General features: G+C 55.1%; 1 protein-coding gene and 2 non-coding genes across 4 annotated transcripts; all 3 read right to left on the reverse strand.

Annotated features, from left to right (window-relative positions):
* Window positions 1–1,181: 1,181 nt before the first annotated feature.
* On the reverse strand, window positions 1,182–1,253 carry TRNAC-GCA. The gene has a single exon. It is a non-coding gene; the product is annotated as a tRNA-Cys (tRNA).
* A 705-nt stretch (window positions 1,254–1,958) lies between these two features.
* TRNAC-GCA lies at window positions 1,959–2,030 on the reverse strand. Its single transcript has one exon. It is a non-coding gene; the product is annotated as a tRNA-Cys (tRNA).
* A 1,635-nt stretch (window positions 2,031–3,665) lies between these two features.
* Window positions 3,666–8,804, reverse strand: ARL5C (ADP ribosylation factor like GTPase 5C). Of its 2 annotated transcripts, XM_035027391.1 has the most exons (6): window positions 8,759–8,804; window positions 8,073–8,133; window positions 6,546–6,693; window positions 5,749–5,832; window positions 4,909–5,060; window positions 3,666–3,714 (listed from the first exon to the last, which is right to left on the reverse strand). In XM_035027391.1, exons 1-6 carry the CDS (start codon window positions 8,802–8,804, stop codon window positions 3,666–3,668), a joined length of 540 nt encoding a protein of 179 aa, XP_034883282.1. The 2 variants fall into 2 exon arrangements, 1 of the variants encoding a protein (XP_034883282.1); XR_004683245.1 differs by lacking the exons at window positions 3,666–3,714; window positions 4,909–5,060; window positions 5,749–5,832; window positions 6,546–6,693; window positions 8,759–8,804 and adding exons at window positions 7,034–7,050; window positions 7,199–7,241 and having other exon boundaries at window positions 8,073–8,128.
* Between the last annotated feature and the right edge of the window lie 5,693 nt (window positions 8,805–14,497).

The raw sequence follows: 14,497 nt of genomic DNA on the forward strand, positions 1-14,497 counted from the left end.
GAAGGTAACTGAGGCCACCCTTCTCTCTGGGGACCCCGGGCCTGTTCAGGGTCCCAATCAATCCTCAAAGCCAGCCCCCAGAGCAAGAAGAGGTCTCACCCCACCTGTCACCACCTTATGACAGACTCTGGGGATAGATCACCTTTTTTTTTTTCCTTTTCTTTTCTTTCAGGACAGAACAAAAATACCCGCAATTTAGGAGATTTAATAGACGGCGGGGAATCAGGTCAGGACACGAAGGTGCCTGTTCCCTCCCCTGACCTACTTCGTGCGTTGGCAAGGAGCTGGAGCATTGGAGGGTGGGAGAATGAGGGGTGAGGGGCACCTGGTTTCTCACGGGGCTGGGGCCTAGGGACTGGACAGTCACGGACAGGTAGGGGATGGTCGCGGAGAGCCCTTCAGGGCATTCCGCAGGAAGAGGGATACGCGTGGGGACAGGAGTGTGGGCTGGAAGAGGGGGGTTCCCTGACACTGAGGCCAAAGACAGGAACTGAGAAGGGAAACAAAAACTAAAGACTCTCTAATCTCTCAGAATCCCAGTTCCTCCTTCCTCTGGATCCAGGGTCCCAGAAACGACCTCCTCCAGCCCTAAACCCTAAGCCTTTACAATGGGACAAGGCAAGGCCTGTCTGTAAGTTCTTCTTGTTGTCTAATTCAAATCCCGAGTTTGCCGACTCTCAAATAGGAAGAGGCCGCCGCCTCCAGCTGCGGCTTCTTGCTGCCCTCTAGCGGCCAAGTGGCGAGCCGCGGTCTGTCTTACAAGGTCTCTTTAAGGGCTCGGACTGAAAACAGAAGCTTGGAAATAATTCGAAGCAAGTGACGTGTAAATTTTTTTAAATGTAAGCCTCTAGAACTTGCGCGTACATCAGAATCACCTGGAGGGCTTATTAAAAATACAAATTTCTGGGCGCCACCCTCAGGTTCCTAACAATAGTTCTGGGAAGAAGCCGAGAATCTGCATTTCTAACACGTTCCCAGGTGGTGGTGCTAGTCCGGGGACCACATTTTAAGAGCCATTGCTTGAGATTTCCCGCTTCTTGCACTCTCTCGCGTCTTTCTTGCACCAATTGTCGTCTGCCCAGAAGGGAGCTGGCGAAGGCAATGTCAACGTAAAATGGGGAAGGGGGAAAAAATGACATAGGGAGACCAGGACCTTTGTGGCCAAGTGAAAACGACTAGCAAGGGGGCACCCGGATTTGAACCGGGGACCTCTTGATCTGCAGTCAAATGCTCTACCACTGAGCTATACCCCCTCTGCTGACGTTTGGGCGCAGTAACCTCTTAGTGCTATGAGTGCGCAGGCGCTGTGACGAGGTTGTGAAAAGAAGCGGGGTCCAATGTTCACAAAAGTTGAAAATAATATAATCTCAAAAGATTACTCGCCTGGACGCGGAACTTGTTTCCCGAAGCTCTGAGCTAAAGATTTCTACTGAATGGTGTAAGCAAAATGGAGTTTGGAAAAATCCCTCGAGATCCTTCGAGATCCCTGGTTTCGGGGACATTCCCTGCGCCGAGGTCCCCCTCTCCTGCCCTGTCGGAGCCCCTTTATTGCCTCTTGGCGCCCCTCTCTCCGTCCTGCACGCCCAGGCAGGCATCTCTGGGCCTTCCTTCCCCAGCCCAAGCCCGGCCCTTAGATAGTCGGCCTCCCTCCGCGGAAAGAGCGGTCGGGTCGCTGGCCAGGCCCACCTGGGGGTGCGCCCGCCTCCGCCCTCGCGCTTCGGGAGTGCGCAGTCTGCGCTGTCCCCCCAGGGTTAACCAGCAACTTCTCGCCCTCGCCCCGCATCCCACCCGTAAAAGTCCGCGCGGGCTGAGCGCGTGGATCTGCGGGGTCAAGACTCCAAAGTCGCCTGCCTGCAAAAGGGGGTGGTAGCCCCCGAGACTGCAACCCCTCTTCCCTGCCAGGGCACTCTGAGAGGTGGACCGCAGGACAAAGAAAACACGAAAAGTCTTGTCTGGAGAGGGGGCACCCGGATTTGAACCGGGGACCTCTTGATCTGCAGTCAAATGCTCTACCACTGAGCTATACCCCCGTCACGTCGCTTATCCCTTTATTAGAATGAATTTCTGTAGTGTAAGGGGAATATTAAATTATGTTTTTATCCGAGGGCTGTGTCGAAATGACCTCATGAAAAGAACAGGTTGTGGGCTGGGTGGGGATAGCTAGAATCCTGAGCTCTTTTTCCATCATCACACCTCAGGAAAACCACAGGATTAAGGAATCCTAGGCCTTCTATAACTGTGTCCAGGCGTCCCCAAGATGTCCACGGCCTGACTTGGGAAGGAGAGAAACCCATGGACTCCAGGACCATCTCAGGTCTTATGGGGTAACAGCAGGTCTCCGCATACAGGTGGACAGCCTGGGTTTCCATCCTTGTCTTCCGCTCTGCGTCCATAGAAATCCCCAAAGGCCCCTCCCCGCTCTTCCATGAGTCAGCATCAAACCACTCCCACCCCTAGACCCAGGTAGAGCCAAAAGCTCCCAGTCCTGGCAAGTCAGGAGTCAGTTATCTGGCAGAGGATGGTAGAGCCCAGGACCAAAGAACCAGCCAGTCCCCTAGCCAGATGGACTCTTGAGGCAGTACCCCCTTCATTTCCAAGGAGCATTTCCCCGGACCTGATAACCCTGTACAAAAACCAAAAGCCAGTTGGAAACACAGGTAGCAGGAGCAGGCAGAAATAAGAGGTGAGCAGTTTTCAATGGCATTTATTATACTTTTATAAAAATTCTAAAACAATGACAAAAGACAGTCGAGATAGGCACGCTGTAGGAACTGGAGACATGTGGGAGGAGTGGGATTCACACTGGAAGGACTGGAGGGCATAGGATGGGATGGCTTAACGCTCAGCTGTGGTCAGAGCCAGCATCCCAGAGGGAAATGAGAGGCATGGGAGGAGTGGAACTCCCCAAAGTGCAAGGCATGTCCCCCTCCGGGATGTCCCGTCCTTCTTCCTCTCCCTTCCCACCAGTTTTTTGTTTGTTTGTTTGTTTTTTAAGATTTTATTTATTTATTTATTTGAGAGAGAGAGAGCACATGAGAGGGGGGAGGGTCAGAGGGAGAAGCAGACTCCCCCCGATGCGGGACTCGATCCTGGGACTCCAGGATCATGACCTGAGCCTAAGGCAGTCGCCCAACCAACTGAGCCACCCAGGCGCCCTTCCCACCAGTTTTTGGCTCTGTCCTCCTTCCCCTGAGCCTGCCCCTTCACCTTTCTGGAATCTCCTTTGCTCAAAGATGGCTAAGGGGCCAGAAAGCTGGGGCGGGAATCGATGGATAGGGGGTGGGGTTCTAGGAAATAAAGAGCAATTCCAGGGGGTCTCTTACTCCATCCCCCATTTTTTTTCCTCAAAGAGGTTGTGGGCTAAGGGGACGGAGCTCCACTTCCCAATCCCTCGACATGTCCAACAGCTCGCCTGTGCCTCCAAGGACACCTGCTTCCCTGGAGTGAAGGGCAGCTCTTCTGCTGTCCTGTCTGCAGGAGGTCAGGGTGGGCAGTCTAGCCCCTTGGTGGCGGGGTTGGGTTGGGTGGACTGTGGCGATCTCACTGTCCAGAGCTGACCCAGCTCCCATCAGAGAATCGTAGAAAAGTAATCGTCACTTGGACTTTCCACCCATGTAGTCCAAGCAAAACCCCCCAGAGTCCTTGGTTGGCCTCAGGTCGGGGCATCAGTTGGCAGTGGCCTGAGATTGCATCCACTGGAGCCCCGTGGGCAGCCTGCAGGGAGGATGGAAGAGGGCAAAGATCATTATATCCCATGAAGATGATGGCCTCCAAGCCCCCGGCCCCTACCCAGAGCTGATGGATTGGATGTAACAACCGAAGTTACATCCCATCTCTCAGTCGACAAATATAAACGTACTGGGCTAGGGGCTGGGGTGACTGGTGAAAACACAGACATGCCCTCTGGGGCTTACAGTCTAGCAGAGGAGATGGATGTGGGTTGGGGGAGGGAATGGCAGGAACACTACCAGAACTGTGTGGTTCCTTGGGCTGACCTGCCTGCAGTCTCCAGGCACCCGGGTCCCCAGCCTGCTGCAATCCCACTCGAGAGAGAGAAGAGGAAAGAGAATTTTCCAAGCCTGATGCATGCAAGGCCCTTTCTATGTGACCATGACTTAGCTACTTTCTCAGCGGTACCTCAGCAAAAATTGCAACATTTGCCCACATCCTTTCAATCTCCCTTTCCTACTTGATCTTTTTCGAGCGCTTGCCACTTTTTAACTTACTATAGATTTTTCTTAATTTTATTGTTTTGTTGGCTCCCTCCCACCGGAAAGTAAGCCCCATGAGGGCAGGGGTTTTTGTGTTTTGTTCACTGCTGTTTCTCTGGCACCTGGAAAAATGCCTGGCACAGAGTTGGTGCTCAATAAATGTTGAATGAATGATACCGTTTACTCTCTACAGAAACTCTGAGAGTCAGTATAATCGCCCTCCTCTTTACAGATGAGAAAACTCGAGGTCAGAAAGCCTCAGTGACTTCTGCCTGGAAGGCTTGGCCCCCATGTCTTCCCATGGCTGTTTCCTCCCCCTTCAGGTCTCAGCCCAAAGGTCACCTCCTAGTAGAGGTTGTCCCTGACCACCAGAGCTGAATCAGACCCAACCCTGCCCCATCTATCACTGTTAATTCAATTTCACTCTCTTCATGGCACTTCTCCAGTACCTGAAAGATTTGTGCTTAGATGGAGGGTCACCTCTCTCCCCACTAGAATACACCTCCTGAGAGCAGGCACTCTATCTCGCTCACCGCTTACCCACAACATCTCAGCTGTGGGTGGGTGCTTGACTGACTGAGCCCAGGAGCTAAGTGTGAGCCAGATTCTGACAGCAGAGAAACAGGAGAAGGTTCTGATGGTCAGCTGTTCGTTGGTTGGGCCAGACCGTGGAGGTCCAGGTGGGGCAGCCACTAACCCTTCCCGGGTGAGGGCACAGCAGCCATGGATGTGCCACGGGTGGTCTTTGATGGCGCTCAGAGTGAGGAACTGAGAGATCTCCACAGTGGTCATGGAGTTGTTCATAACCTGCTTGTTGGCAAAGATCAGGACATAAGCATCTCGAAGAGCCTGTGCACAGAGGAGCCTAGCCCCATTCAGCCAGCCAGGGCCTAGCCTCCCTTCCCCTTTCCCCCACCCCCGAGTCCTCCCTAGCTCCCCTGCTGTCCCAGGTGGGACCGGCGTGGGGCCACCACATCCGCGGACACCCACAGCTCGGGGAATGCCTGCCTACCAGCTCATATGCTCCTTATGACAGTGCTATGAGGCAGGAATTTGGTGATCCTCCCCCATTTTGTACTTGGGGAAACTGAGAGAAGTGAAGTGACTTGTCTGGAGGTCCCATGGTGAGTGAGAAGTGGGGTCACGACCTGGACCAGCAGCTCTGTCTTCTGAGATCAGTTGTGCGGAGGGCATTCTGGCCCTTCATCTGGGATAAACTAGCCCCGTCCAAACTGCTAGGGTAGCGGCTCTTAGACACCGGGGACTCAGAAACGAAGCTCAGAGAGGCTAAGTGAGTAGGCTGAGGTCCCACAGCTAGTACACCGGGCCCTCTCCCAACCTCAGGGGCCTTACCTCATGGGCCAGCATCTTTTTTTTTTTTCTTTTTTTTTTAAACAGAGAGCATGAGAGGGAGGAGGGTCAGAGGGAGAAACAGACTCCCCGCTGAGCAGGGAGCCCGACGCGGGACTCGATTCCGGGACTCCAGGATCATGACCTGAGCCGAAGGCAGTCGCTCAACCAACTGAGCCACCCAGGCGCCCTGGGCCAGCATCTTATACAGCTCCTCCCGAGTGGTCGGCAGCCGGTCCCGGTCGGTGCTGTCAATCACAAGGATGATGAGCTGGCCAGCAGAGAGCAGCTGTGAGTGGTGGGCTTTCTCCCGCCCACTGTGCCCCCTCACCCGGCCTCGGCACCGCCCCGTGTAAGCCCCACAGAGCACGGGTCTGGTCTCAAGCTCTCACCGTCCTAGTCCCATTTTCATTCCCTTTTCCATCCAGACGGTGGGGGAACACAGCACGACTCTGATTGTGTGCCAGAGGCGACGCCCCGGTCGTTCGTGACGGTGTTCAGGTCCCACCACAGCCCTGGGCGACTGGACTAGGCTTAGCGCCATTTACAAGCGAGATGGGTTCAGGTGAGATGGGTTCAGCGAGGCGACAGATCTTGCCCCAGGACACACGGCTGGTGAGTAGCAGTGCTGGAATTCGCCTTCGGTCTCACTCTGGGAAGCAAACCACCAAATCTTGCAAGAGTGAGAAAGGCCCCCAGAGACCGAGGGCCTACCCCATGCAGTGCATCACACAGAAAGCTGCCAGCCAACAGACAAAGCTGCCAAGAGGTATTCAAACATTTTTTAAAAACACTGTGCTGCATTAAGGATTTGAAATGTATGCGTTAACTGTTGTTTATTATGGGATTTTCACAACAATTCAGGGCAGTCATTATTACAGTCTCCACCTCACAGAGTCAGGGAACCAAGGCTCAGAGAGGTTAAGTGACTGGCTCATGTCACACAGCAGCCTTCAGGGCCCCTCCAGCCCCAACACTGCTCACCTCGGGGTTGGAGCAATATGCATTCCAGGTAGAGCGCAGAGCCTCCAGTCCCCCTATGTCCCACACGAGGAAGTGTGTCTTTCGCAGAACGAGCTCCTCCACGTTGCTACCGATGGTGGGAGATGTGTGGACCACCTCATTCATCAGGCTGGGGAGGGAGCAGAGGGCACCAAGAGCTCAGCCCATTCTGCTCCCAGCTCTGGGCCCCTCACCCCTCAGCTCCCGAGTCAGGCTGAATCTAACTCAGAAAAACTCGGCCCAGGTTGGCCAAGCCTCTGGGCAGAGGGGAATGCAGGCAGGAGTGGGACCAAGTCCTGCCCTGGCGGGGACCACAGAGACAGGAGTCATATTAGAGTCGTGTCCCCAGACTTTAATATGCAATTGAATCACCTGGGAGTCTTGTTAAAATGCAGATTCTAGTCCAGTGAGTCTAGGCTGGGGCCCAGTGTTCTGCATTTCCAAAAAGCTTCCAGATGATGGCAATGCTGCTGATGTGTAGACCACACTTTAAGCAGCAAGGGATTGGGAAAACGAGACAGATACAAGTGAAGACCATCAGAGAGGTGCTTTGTTTAACAGAGAGAACATACATTTTTTATATGTAGGGGGTGCCTCTGGAAGATCTGGGCAACAGGGGTGATTGAGAAACTTACTTTTCACTGTATGTGCTTGTAATGTTCGATGTACTCTTTTCTTCTGGTTTAAAATAAACATTTAGGGGTTGGCCGGTTAGCTCAGTTGGTTAGAGCGTGGTGCTAATAAAATAAACATTTAGGGCGCCTGGGTGGCTCCATCGTTAAGCGTCTGCCTTCGGCTCAGGTCATGATCCCAGCGTCCTGGGATCGAGTCCCACATCGGGCTCCCTGCTCTGCCGGAAGCCTGATTCTTCCTCTCCCACTCCCCCTGCTTATGTTCCTGCTCTCGCTATGTCTCTCTCTGTCAAATAAATAAATAAAATCTGTTTAAAAATAAATAAATAAATAAATAAACATTTACATATATTTCTTTTTCAGGGGAAAATTTTCCTACGTAAATACTCTGCAGGTTCCAAAGGGGGAGAGATGCCATCCAGAGAGTGGACATCGGGAGCTACAGAGCTCAGCCAGACTCAAAACTAGCCCTCCCCTTTGGGTGTGAAGAGGGGGAGAAAGTTAAGAGGCAAAGTTCGGGCGCAGGAGTTAGAAATGTGGAACCCGCCACTAGGGGGAGCGAAGAGCAGGGAGGCAGGAAGTCCGTTTCTGCCAGCCTCAGGCCTCCAACAGGGTCTGGTAGGGGCGGGGGTGGGAGGGGGATGGCGGGGACCGTTGGGGTCGCCCATATCGGGCAGGATTCGAGTGCCAGGCGAGGGGGCCACAGAACTGAAGGGTCACTATGCCAGGAAGATCACAGAGCTTCCCCCCACCATCATTCCTCCTGGCTACTGGAAAACCCGGGAACCCAGGGAAGGGCTCCGGCGATTGGTCCAAAGGTCAGTCAGTCTGATGGGAAGACCCAACCCCCACCTCTTTCCATCAGAGAGTCACTTACAACTGGTAGAGAATGGTGGTCTTTCCGGCATTGTCCAGTCCCACGATGATAACCTTGTGCTCTGGAGGCATCCAGGGGAGAAGGCAGGGTCAGGGCCAATCTCAATAACCAAGGGACTGAATGCTGCCTCGGGCTTCCCAGGAAAGAGACGAGTGTTTCCAGCGAGCTGGGAGACCTCTGCCCACTGCACCACTTCTGCTCCCCTGCACCCCTCCCCGACAAAAACCCAACAGGGCAGGGTTCCTCCCCCCACCCCCAGACCCCGGACAGCCGCACCACTCCCGGACAGTGGAAATGATTGCTGAGCCCCGCCTCCCTCGCTCCACATTTCCAGAAAAGCGGTTGCCGGAAAGGTCCGGGTCGCCCTGGGCTTGCCAAGAGAAGGGGTCTGGAGAAGGGGCCACGATCGCAGGAAACCCGCGGCCGCTTTTAGCCAGGAGGACGGAGGCTCGCCGGGCCCTGCGCCCCGGGGTGCACCGAAAGCGCGCCACCCGCGAGGAGCGGGCGGGGAGGGGCGGGGAGGGGCTGTGGGAGGGGGCAGGGGAGGCCGCGGAGCCTGCAAGGAGTGCCCACGCAGGACCTTCGGAGCCCGGGGTTCCCCAGCGCATCCGCCCCGACCCCAGATCCGGGAGCCCCAGGTGGGACCGGATCAAAGCTGTCGCTTGAATGCGCTATGCGCTCTTTACCCTGGTTCCCGAAGATGCCCATCAACTTGGCGATCAGTTGTCCCATGGCGCGTCCCAGGCCGGAGAGCGGCAAGACTCAGCGACCTTCGGGGGCCCGGGTCGAGCCAGGGTGCTTAGAACCCCGCCCCCCGGGGAGGGCCGAGCGAGTTTTGCCTATGAGGTCGCGGAAGCCCGAGGAGTCACCTGCGGGACCTGGGAATCCCCTGGGATGGGGGGCCCCTCGCAGGTGCTATGAATGTCACGACGACAGCGAACAGGCTACTTGTCTAGAGCCCTGGAGGTGCAAGGAAAGTGGGGTCCAGACTCCACATCCTCCCCCTTTGCCTTTGCCCTGAGAAAACTCCAGAGGTTCTCTGGGTGAACTGCTCCCCCACTGCATCAAGGAGGCCCGGCACAGTGACCCACTACCAGGTCCCCGCTCTCCCTTCTCCAAGTGGCATGCCTGGGACACTAGAATGAAGCAAAACCCTACCTTCTGCACCAGCCAGCTGTGTGGAGCAGGCGGCTCACTGATCCTCTCTGAGCTGGGAGAATATTCCAACCCTCAGCAGATCCCTACTGTTCTCACTAGTGTGGCTCTTGCAGGCCCACTCAAAGTGAGTTCCCTTAGGAAGGGCAGGGTCTCCCTTCCTTTTGGAGGTCCCTTGGTGATAGGTAACTTCTAGGAATAAATCCGCACTGCTTCTATGATTCATTGGCAAACTGACTGCTCAGGCACAGCTCCCAGATCTGGGGGGATGGGCATCTGAAGATAAGGACGGAGCAAAAAGGGAGATCTCGCAGCCAGAGACCCTACAGAGGGGTACCAGATGCCAAGAGCCAGCAGAAGAGAACTTGGGCCAAGAGAGAGCCAGGCTGGAGGAGGGAGAGGGAGGAGGGGACTCTTTGCTGTGAATTTCCTTCTTTGCTTAAACTGGGAAAAACCAGAAAACAAAAAGAGAAGTGGGAAGGCAAACCAACCTCAGGCTGAGGGGGCGGTTAGGAGAAGCCAGTTATCACACAGGAGAATCAACTCCTTCTGCCCCCGACTGCCAAGGCCCTCCTATAGCCCATTAGTGCTCCCCTCCACCAAGGGAACAAACTTTACTCGTCTCCCTGCCTCTGCCTCCCCCTGATTCAGCACAGCCCTATTGACCTTCGTAAAGCACAGCTCAGAGTCCATCACTCCACAGCTCATAAACCTTCAATGATTCCCTATTGCCCACTGGTTCAGATCAGCCACCTCACCTGACATTCAAGAGCCTCCGTGAACAGCCCCCACCTGCCTTTGCAGGTGATCTCCCACCTTCTGCATCCACTGGTCCTTGCCCACACATGCCCAGCTCCTTCCAACCATGCTTTTGCTTCTGTGTTTCCTCCACCTGAATGTCTTTCACCTTCTCAGAAAGGTGGATTCCTGAAAGCCTTTAGCTGCCTGCCATAAAAGCCACCTACTTCTCAAGCCCTGGCCTGGTTCTCCAGACAAATGGGGCTTCTCTCTACTCTGAGATTGGACACTGGCCTGTTTCCACCAATCAGCTGTGAGGCCTGGAGTGTGGGGTTCGGGTCTTGTTCACTTGTGTTCTCCCCGCACTCCCAGCCTGGTCCAGTGCCTGGCACACAGTAGGACCGTGTTGCTATTGGAGTGAAGTACAATGAGTTATGCTAGAGCCTGGTGTTTCGAGCATTAAAGAAGTGTGAGCACAAGTTGAAGAGGAATGAAGAAGGCTCGGAAGTGTATGGAGAGCAGAGGGAAAACAGTTCGCTAAATAAGGAATTATCCCACCCGCCTTGGTGCCTGGAGTTAGAGCGAAGGAGAATTGACTACCAGAGCCCATTTCAGCCCCAGGAAAGAAGGAGAGCTGGGTGCGATAGGGTGGGGGTGCAGAGGGGGCTGGGGGAAGCAGTAATATTTTAAGCACCTTTACCATCTCTTTCGGGGGGGAAGGAACCCCTTAGTGCATCCTGCCCCCTCCCCCAACTACCACCACCAGTTGCAGACTTGAAAGTGATACTCTGCTGGCTGGAGCACAGTCAGTAAACAGACGAGAGCTGCCTTGGCTGCCAGGCCTAGAGCCTGGGTCTTAGGGGGCATTCATTCCTTTATTTGACAAATATGAGTCAGGAGTTAGGAAACAGGCCAAGTAGACAAAACAGACCCGGTCTGGGTCTTTTGGAGCCTTTACCGTCTAGTGGGAGAGAGAAATATACACATCAAAAAATAAAACCAAAACAAAGCCCTGAGAGACAGTAGGTAAGAAGGCACACTTTTCTGAGGATGTGATTATTGGCGCTCAAACAAGATTTTTCTTTAGGGTACCAGCTGGAACACCCATTGCTCCCGGGCCGTGGAGGGAGCTCAGCTTCCTTGATTTTTTGGAAGGTGGAAACCTTCAGCCACACCCAGGACTGAGGCCTCTCTGACCTCAGCTCAGAAGCTGGACAGAAGCTACTGGTCAGGGAAGGAGACGAGGGGTTCCCGATAGGAGGGGTCCCCAGCGCCTCAGTTCTCAACTCCCTGAGGTGGTGGTAGCACCAGCCTCTGGAGACCTAATCCCAGCTGACTTTACAGTTGTTGAAATCCTCACATGCTGACAACCACCAACGTGCTGAATGTACATCAGTTGAGGGCTGTGGTTACCAAAAGATAAGAATCTTTCTTCATCTCTCAACACCTCTAAACCACCTAGAAATGCCCCCACCTGCAAGTTCCGGGCAAATGCAATTTCAGGCAGAAGGCACATGAAGAGGAGACAAACGTATTCAGACACCTGCTTCTTCCTCCCCAGCCCTCCTCCCCTTGCAGAAGCCGGAGCAGGGGGATGGGCATGAGACTTGGAGTTCACAGGCACCACACAGAACTTGAACTCCAAAGATCTGAGTTCAAGTCCTTGCTCCGTAGCTGTGTAACTATGGACGTTGCTTAGCCTCACGGAGCTTTATCTGTAAACTGAAGTTAGTAATCCCTGCCCTTGATTCAAAAGATGGGGCTCCACCCCCCAGATGGAGCTCTCTGCAGTTCCCCGATTCTCCAGACTAAGCACCCAGCTGTCTTCTGTTCTTCTCTTGGGTGTCCTTCCACAGGCACCATAAACCCACGTTGTCCAAAGCTAGACATGGTTTCTGATCCTGACCTGGTTTTTCCACCTGCTTCCTCTATGTCTGGGAAGACCATCACCCATAGTCACCCCCCGACGCCTCCCTGTCTCTCACTGGCCACCTCCAATTGCTCTCCACAAGCTCTGGATTCTAACTGCTAGATGTTTCTGGCAGCCATTGCCTCCTTTCCCATCCCCCTGCTATGGCCCAGTGCAGCCCACCCTTGTTTCTTCTTTTTTTTTAATTATGTTATGTTAATCACCATACATTACATCATTAGTTTTTGATAGTGTTCCATTCACCCTTGTTTCTTACCCAGAGTACTGCAGCTGTGTCCAAGCTAGGCACCAATCTATGCTCCAAACCGCAACCAAGGCACCTTTGTCATTGCTGCTCACAATCCTTCAATTTCTGCACAGCAGCTTCAGGACAAAGCCCAGACTCCTTCACATGACTCAAGGTCCACCGTGATCTGCTCCTGCCGGCCCTTCTCTGACCACCCCCTTGAGCACACTTTGCTGGTGAAGTACCAGGAACATGCCATGCATGTTACCTGCTTCCCCTGTCTTGAACACTTCCCCCCCCTGCCCACCCAGGTTAACTCCTAACCAGCCTTCTAGACTTCACTCAAGCCTCACCTCCTCTGAGAAGCCTCTCCTGACCTCCCCAGGCTAAGGGAATCACCCTTCTACCAGGTTCCTGGAGAACCCAGTGCTTCTCCCAGCAGAGAGCTCACCGTGCTGTCCTGAATTGTCTGTGGCTCCCTTTTAGACTTGTGCCTGGTACATGGTAGGTGCTCAGTAAATGTCCAATGAGTAAACACAGGAATAAAGGATTGATTCCATTGAAAGGCAGTGGGGTCAGAGCGCTCGGCTGGGAGGCAGAGACTGGACTCCAACCCCAGCAGTCTTTGCCGTCAACTCCCTGGGACCTTGGGCCAGCTACCTGACCTGCGGACCTGCCCAGTTCCTTTCCTGGGGTCTGCTAACCCCTCATCTGGAAGGTCTAGATGTCTGCTGCCCTACACACACCCCCCCCACACACACACTTTGGGCAGAAACATTCAGGTAAGGGACCCAGGAGCTCTAGTCCTCCAGGTCCACCACCCCAGAAACAAGAACCAGGAGAGTGGCGACATGGTTTGTGAGTGCCACGTGAGGCAGGATACGGGTGCCAGGCACGACAAGTCTGGGGTCCACATCCTGCCAGCTGGGGATGACGGAACTGACATAATCCCCTGCCAACTCTCTCTCGATGTTCTCGGCTGGGGCTGGTGGAGCCCCCATTCTCTGCCCCCGCCCAGTAGACCTCTTCCATCTCCCAAAGATGGTTAGCAGGGCCATCAGTGGAGGAGGGAGCCAGAGGGAACTCGGTCACCCTCAGGAGGTGCTGGGCAGCAGCCAAGGCCCCCGGAGCAGAAAAGCTGGATCTCACCCACGGAATCATGCCTGCGACACCCCACTTCTCCACCTCAGCTTCCCATTCTTTTCTGGCTCTGCTTGTGGGGAAACGGGTAAGGCTTGGGACTGAATGGGAAGCAGCAGCTGAAACTGGCCACACAGGACCGTGAGGCCTCAGAGAGCCGCCAAACAAAGCCCCGTCTGTCCTGGTCAATCCAGGGCTTGGGGCACGGCTTGTCCCCGTGCCCGCCCCTTCACACTCCCCTGCGTGGCGGCAGCTCCCATCTGCCCAGGCTGACCGCGTGGCAGGAACGAAGAAGCAGGCTCGGGAGGCAGCTGCAAAGGACAGGACGGCGGTTTTATATGTGACCAAATACTTCTAGGGGAGTACAGACGGACAGACAGACAGATGGGGGCACAGGACACCAGACAGGGAGGGAGGGGAGGGACACTGGGCAGTGGTGTCTTCTAACCAGTGAGTGGAAGCTACACCCCACCCCACGTTGGGGGGGGGGGGGGACCACACCGGCACAGGTGGCGAGACAGGGATGAGGCGCCCATCCCCGAGGAGGGCAGCCGGGCAGGGCCCAGTCCTCGTTGGCACAGTCGGCTCTCTCTGGCCCCACTGCGTGCTGGGGAGGGGCAGGGCTGAGGGGCTGTAGGGATGCTAGGCCGAGGACCACTGGAGGGGCCAGAGGGGGTACCAAGGCATCTCCTGGGGGGAAGTGGACGTGGGGTAAGGACAGGATCACAAGAGGCAAATGCAGAGCAAGACCAGCAGCAGCCAAGCCCCCCAGGGGAGATCCGAGGCCCCGAGGTGACCCCTGGGGCAGCGATTACCTCTTGGGCACCAACCCACAGGGCCTCTCCCCTGGGGCCTCCGGGCGAAAGTGAAGGAGCAGTTTTTTTGGTTTCAAAATGAGGCGGACTAGAATGTTCCATGGGTGCCACACCCAGGTGAAACGGGGTGGGGGGCTCAGACGCAGAGGGGCCCCCTTTTCTGATGGCAGTAGGCAAGGGAGGTTGTAGGCAAAGCTCATTCCTGGCGCAGGTAGAGGCTGAGGCATGGAAGTGGTGGGGTGGGTAGCAGGGTCTCCGGCTGCCCGCTCCTCAGGGGTCCGGGTCCGGCAGAGGGCACTACATTTGATGCCTGCCGCTCTCTACCCAGACCCCTCCCAAGACAAGTTCCCCATGGGGCTTCCATTCTATACCTTTCACCCACCAGACAATGCTGCCAGGAAGCTGGGAGAGGGGTGGGCAT

The sequence above is a fragment of the Mirounga leonina genome, unplaced genomic scaffold, assembly GCF_011800145.1.
Source record: "Mirounga leonina isolate KUSES-001 unplaced genomic scaffold, KU_Mleo_1.0 Mir_200, whole genome shotgun sequence".
In the NCBI taxonomy this organism is placed as follows: Eukaryota; Metazoa; Chordata; class Mammalia; order Carnivora; family Phocidae; genus Mirounga; species Mirounga leonina.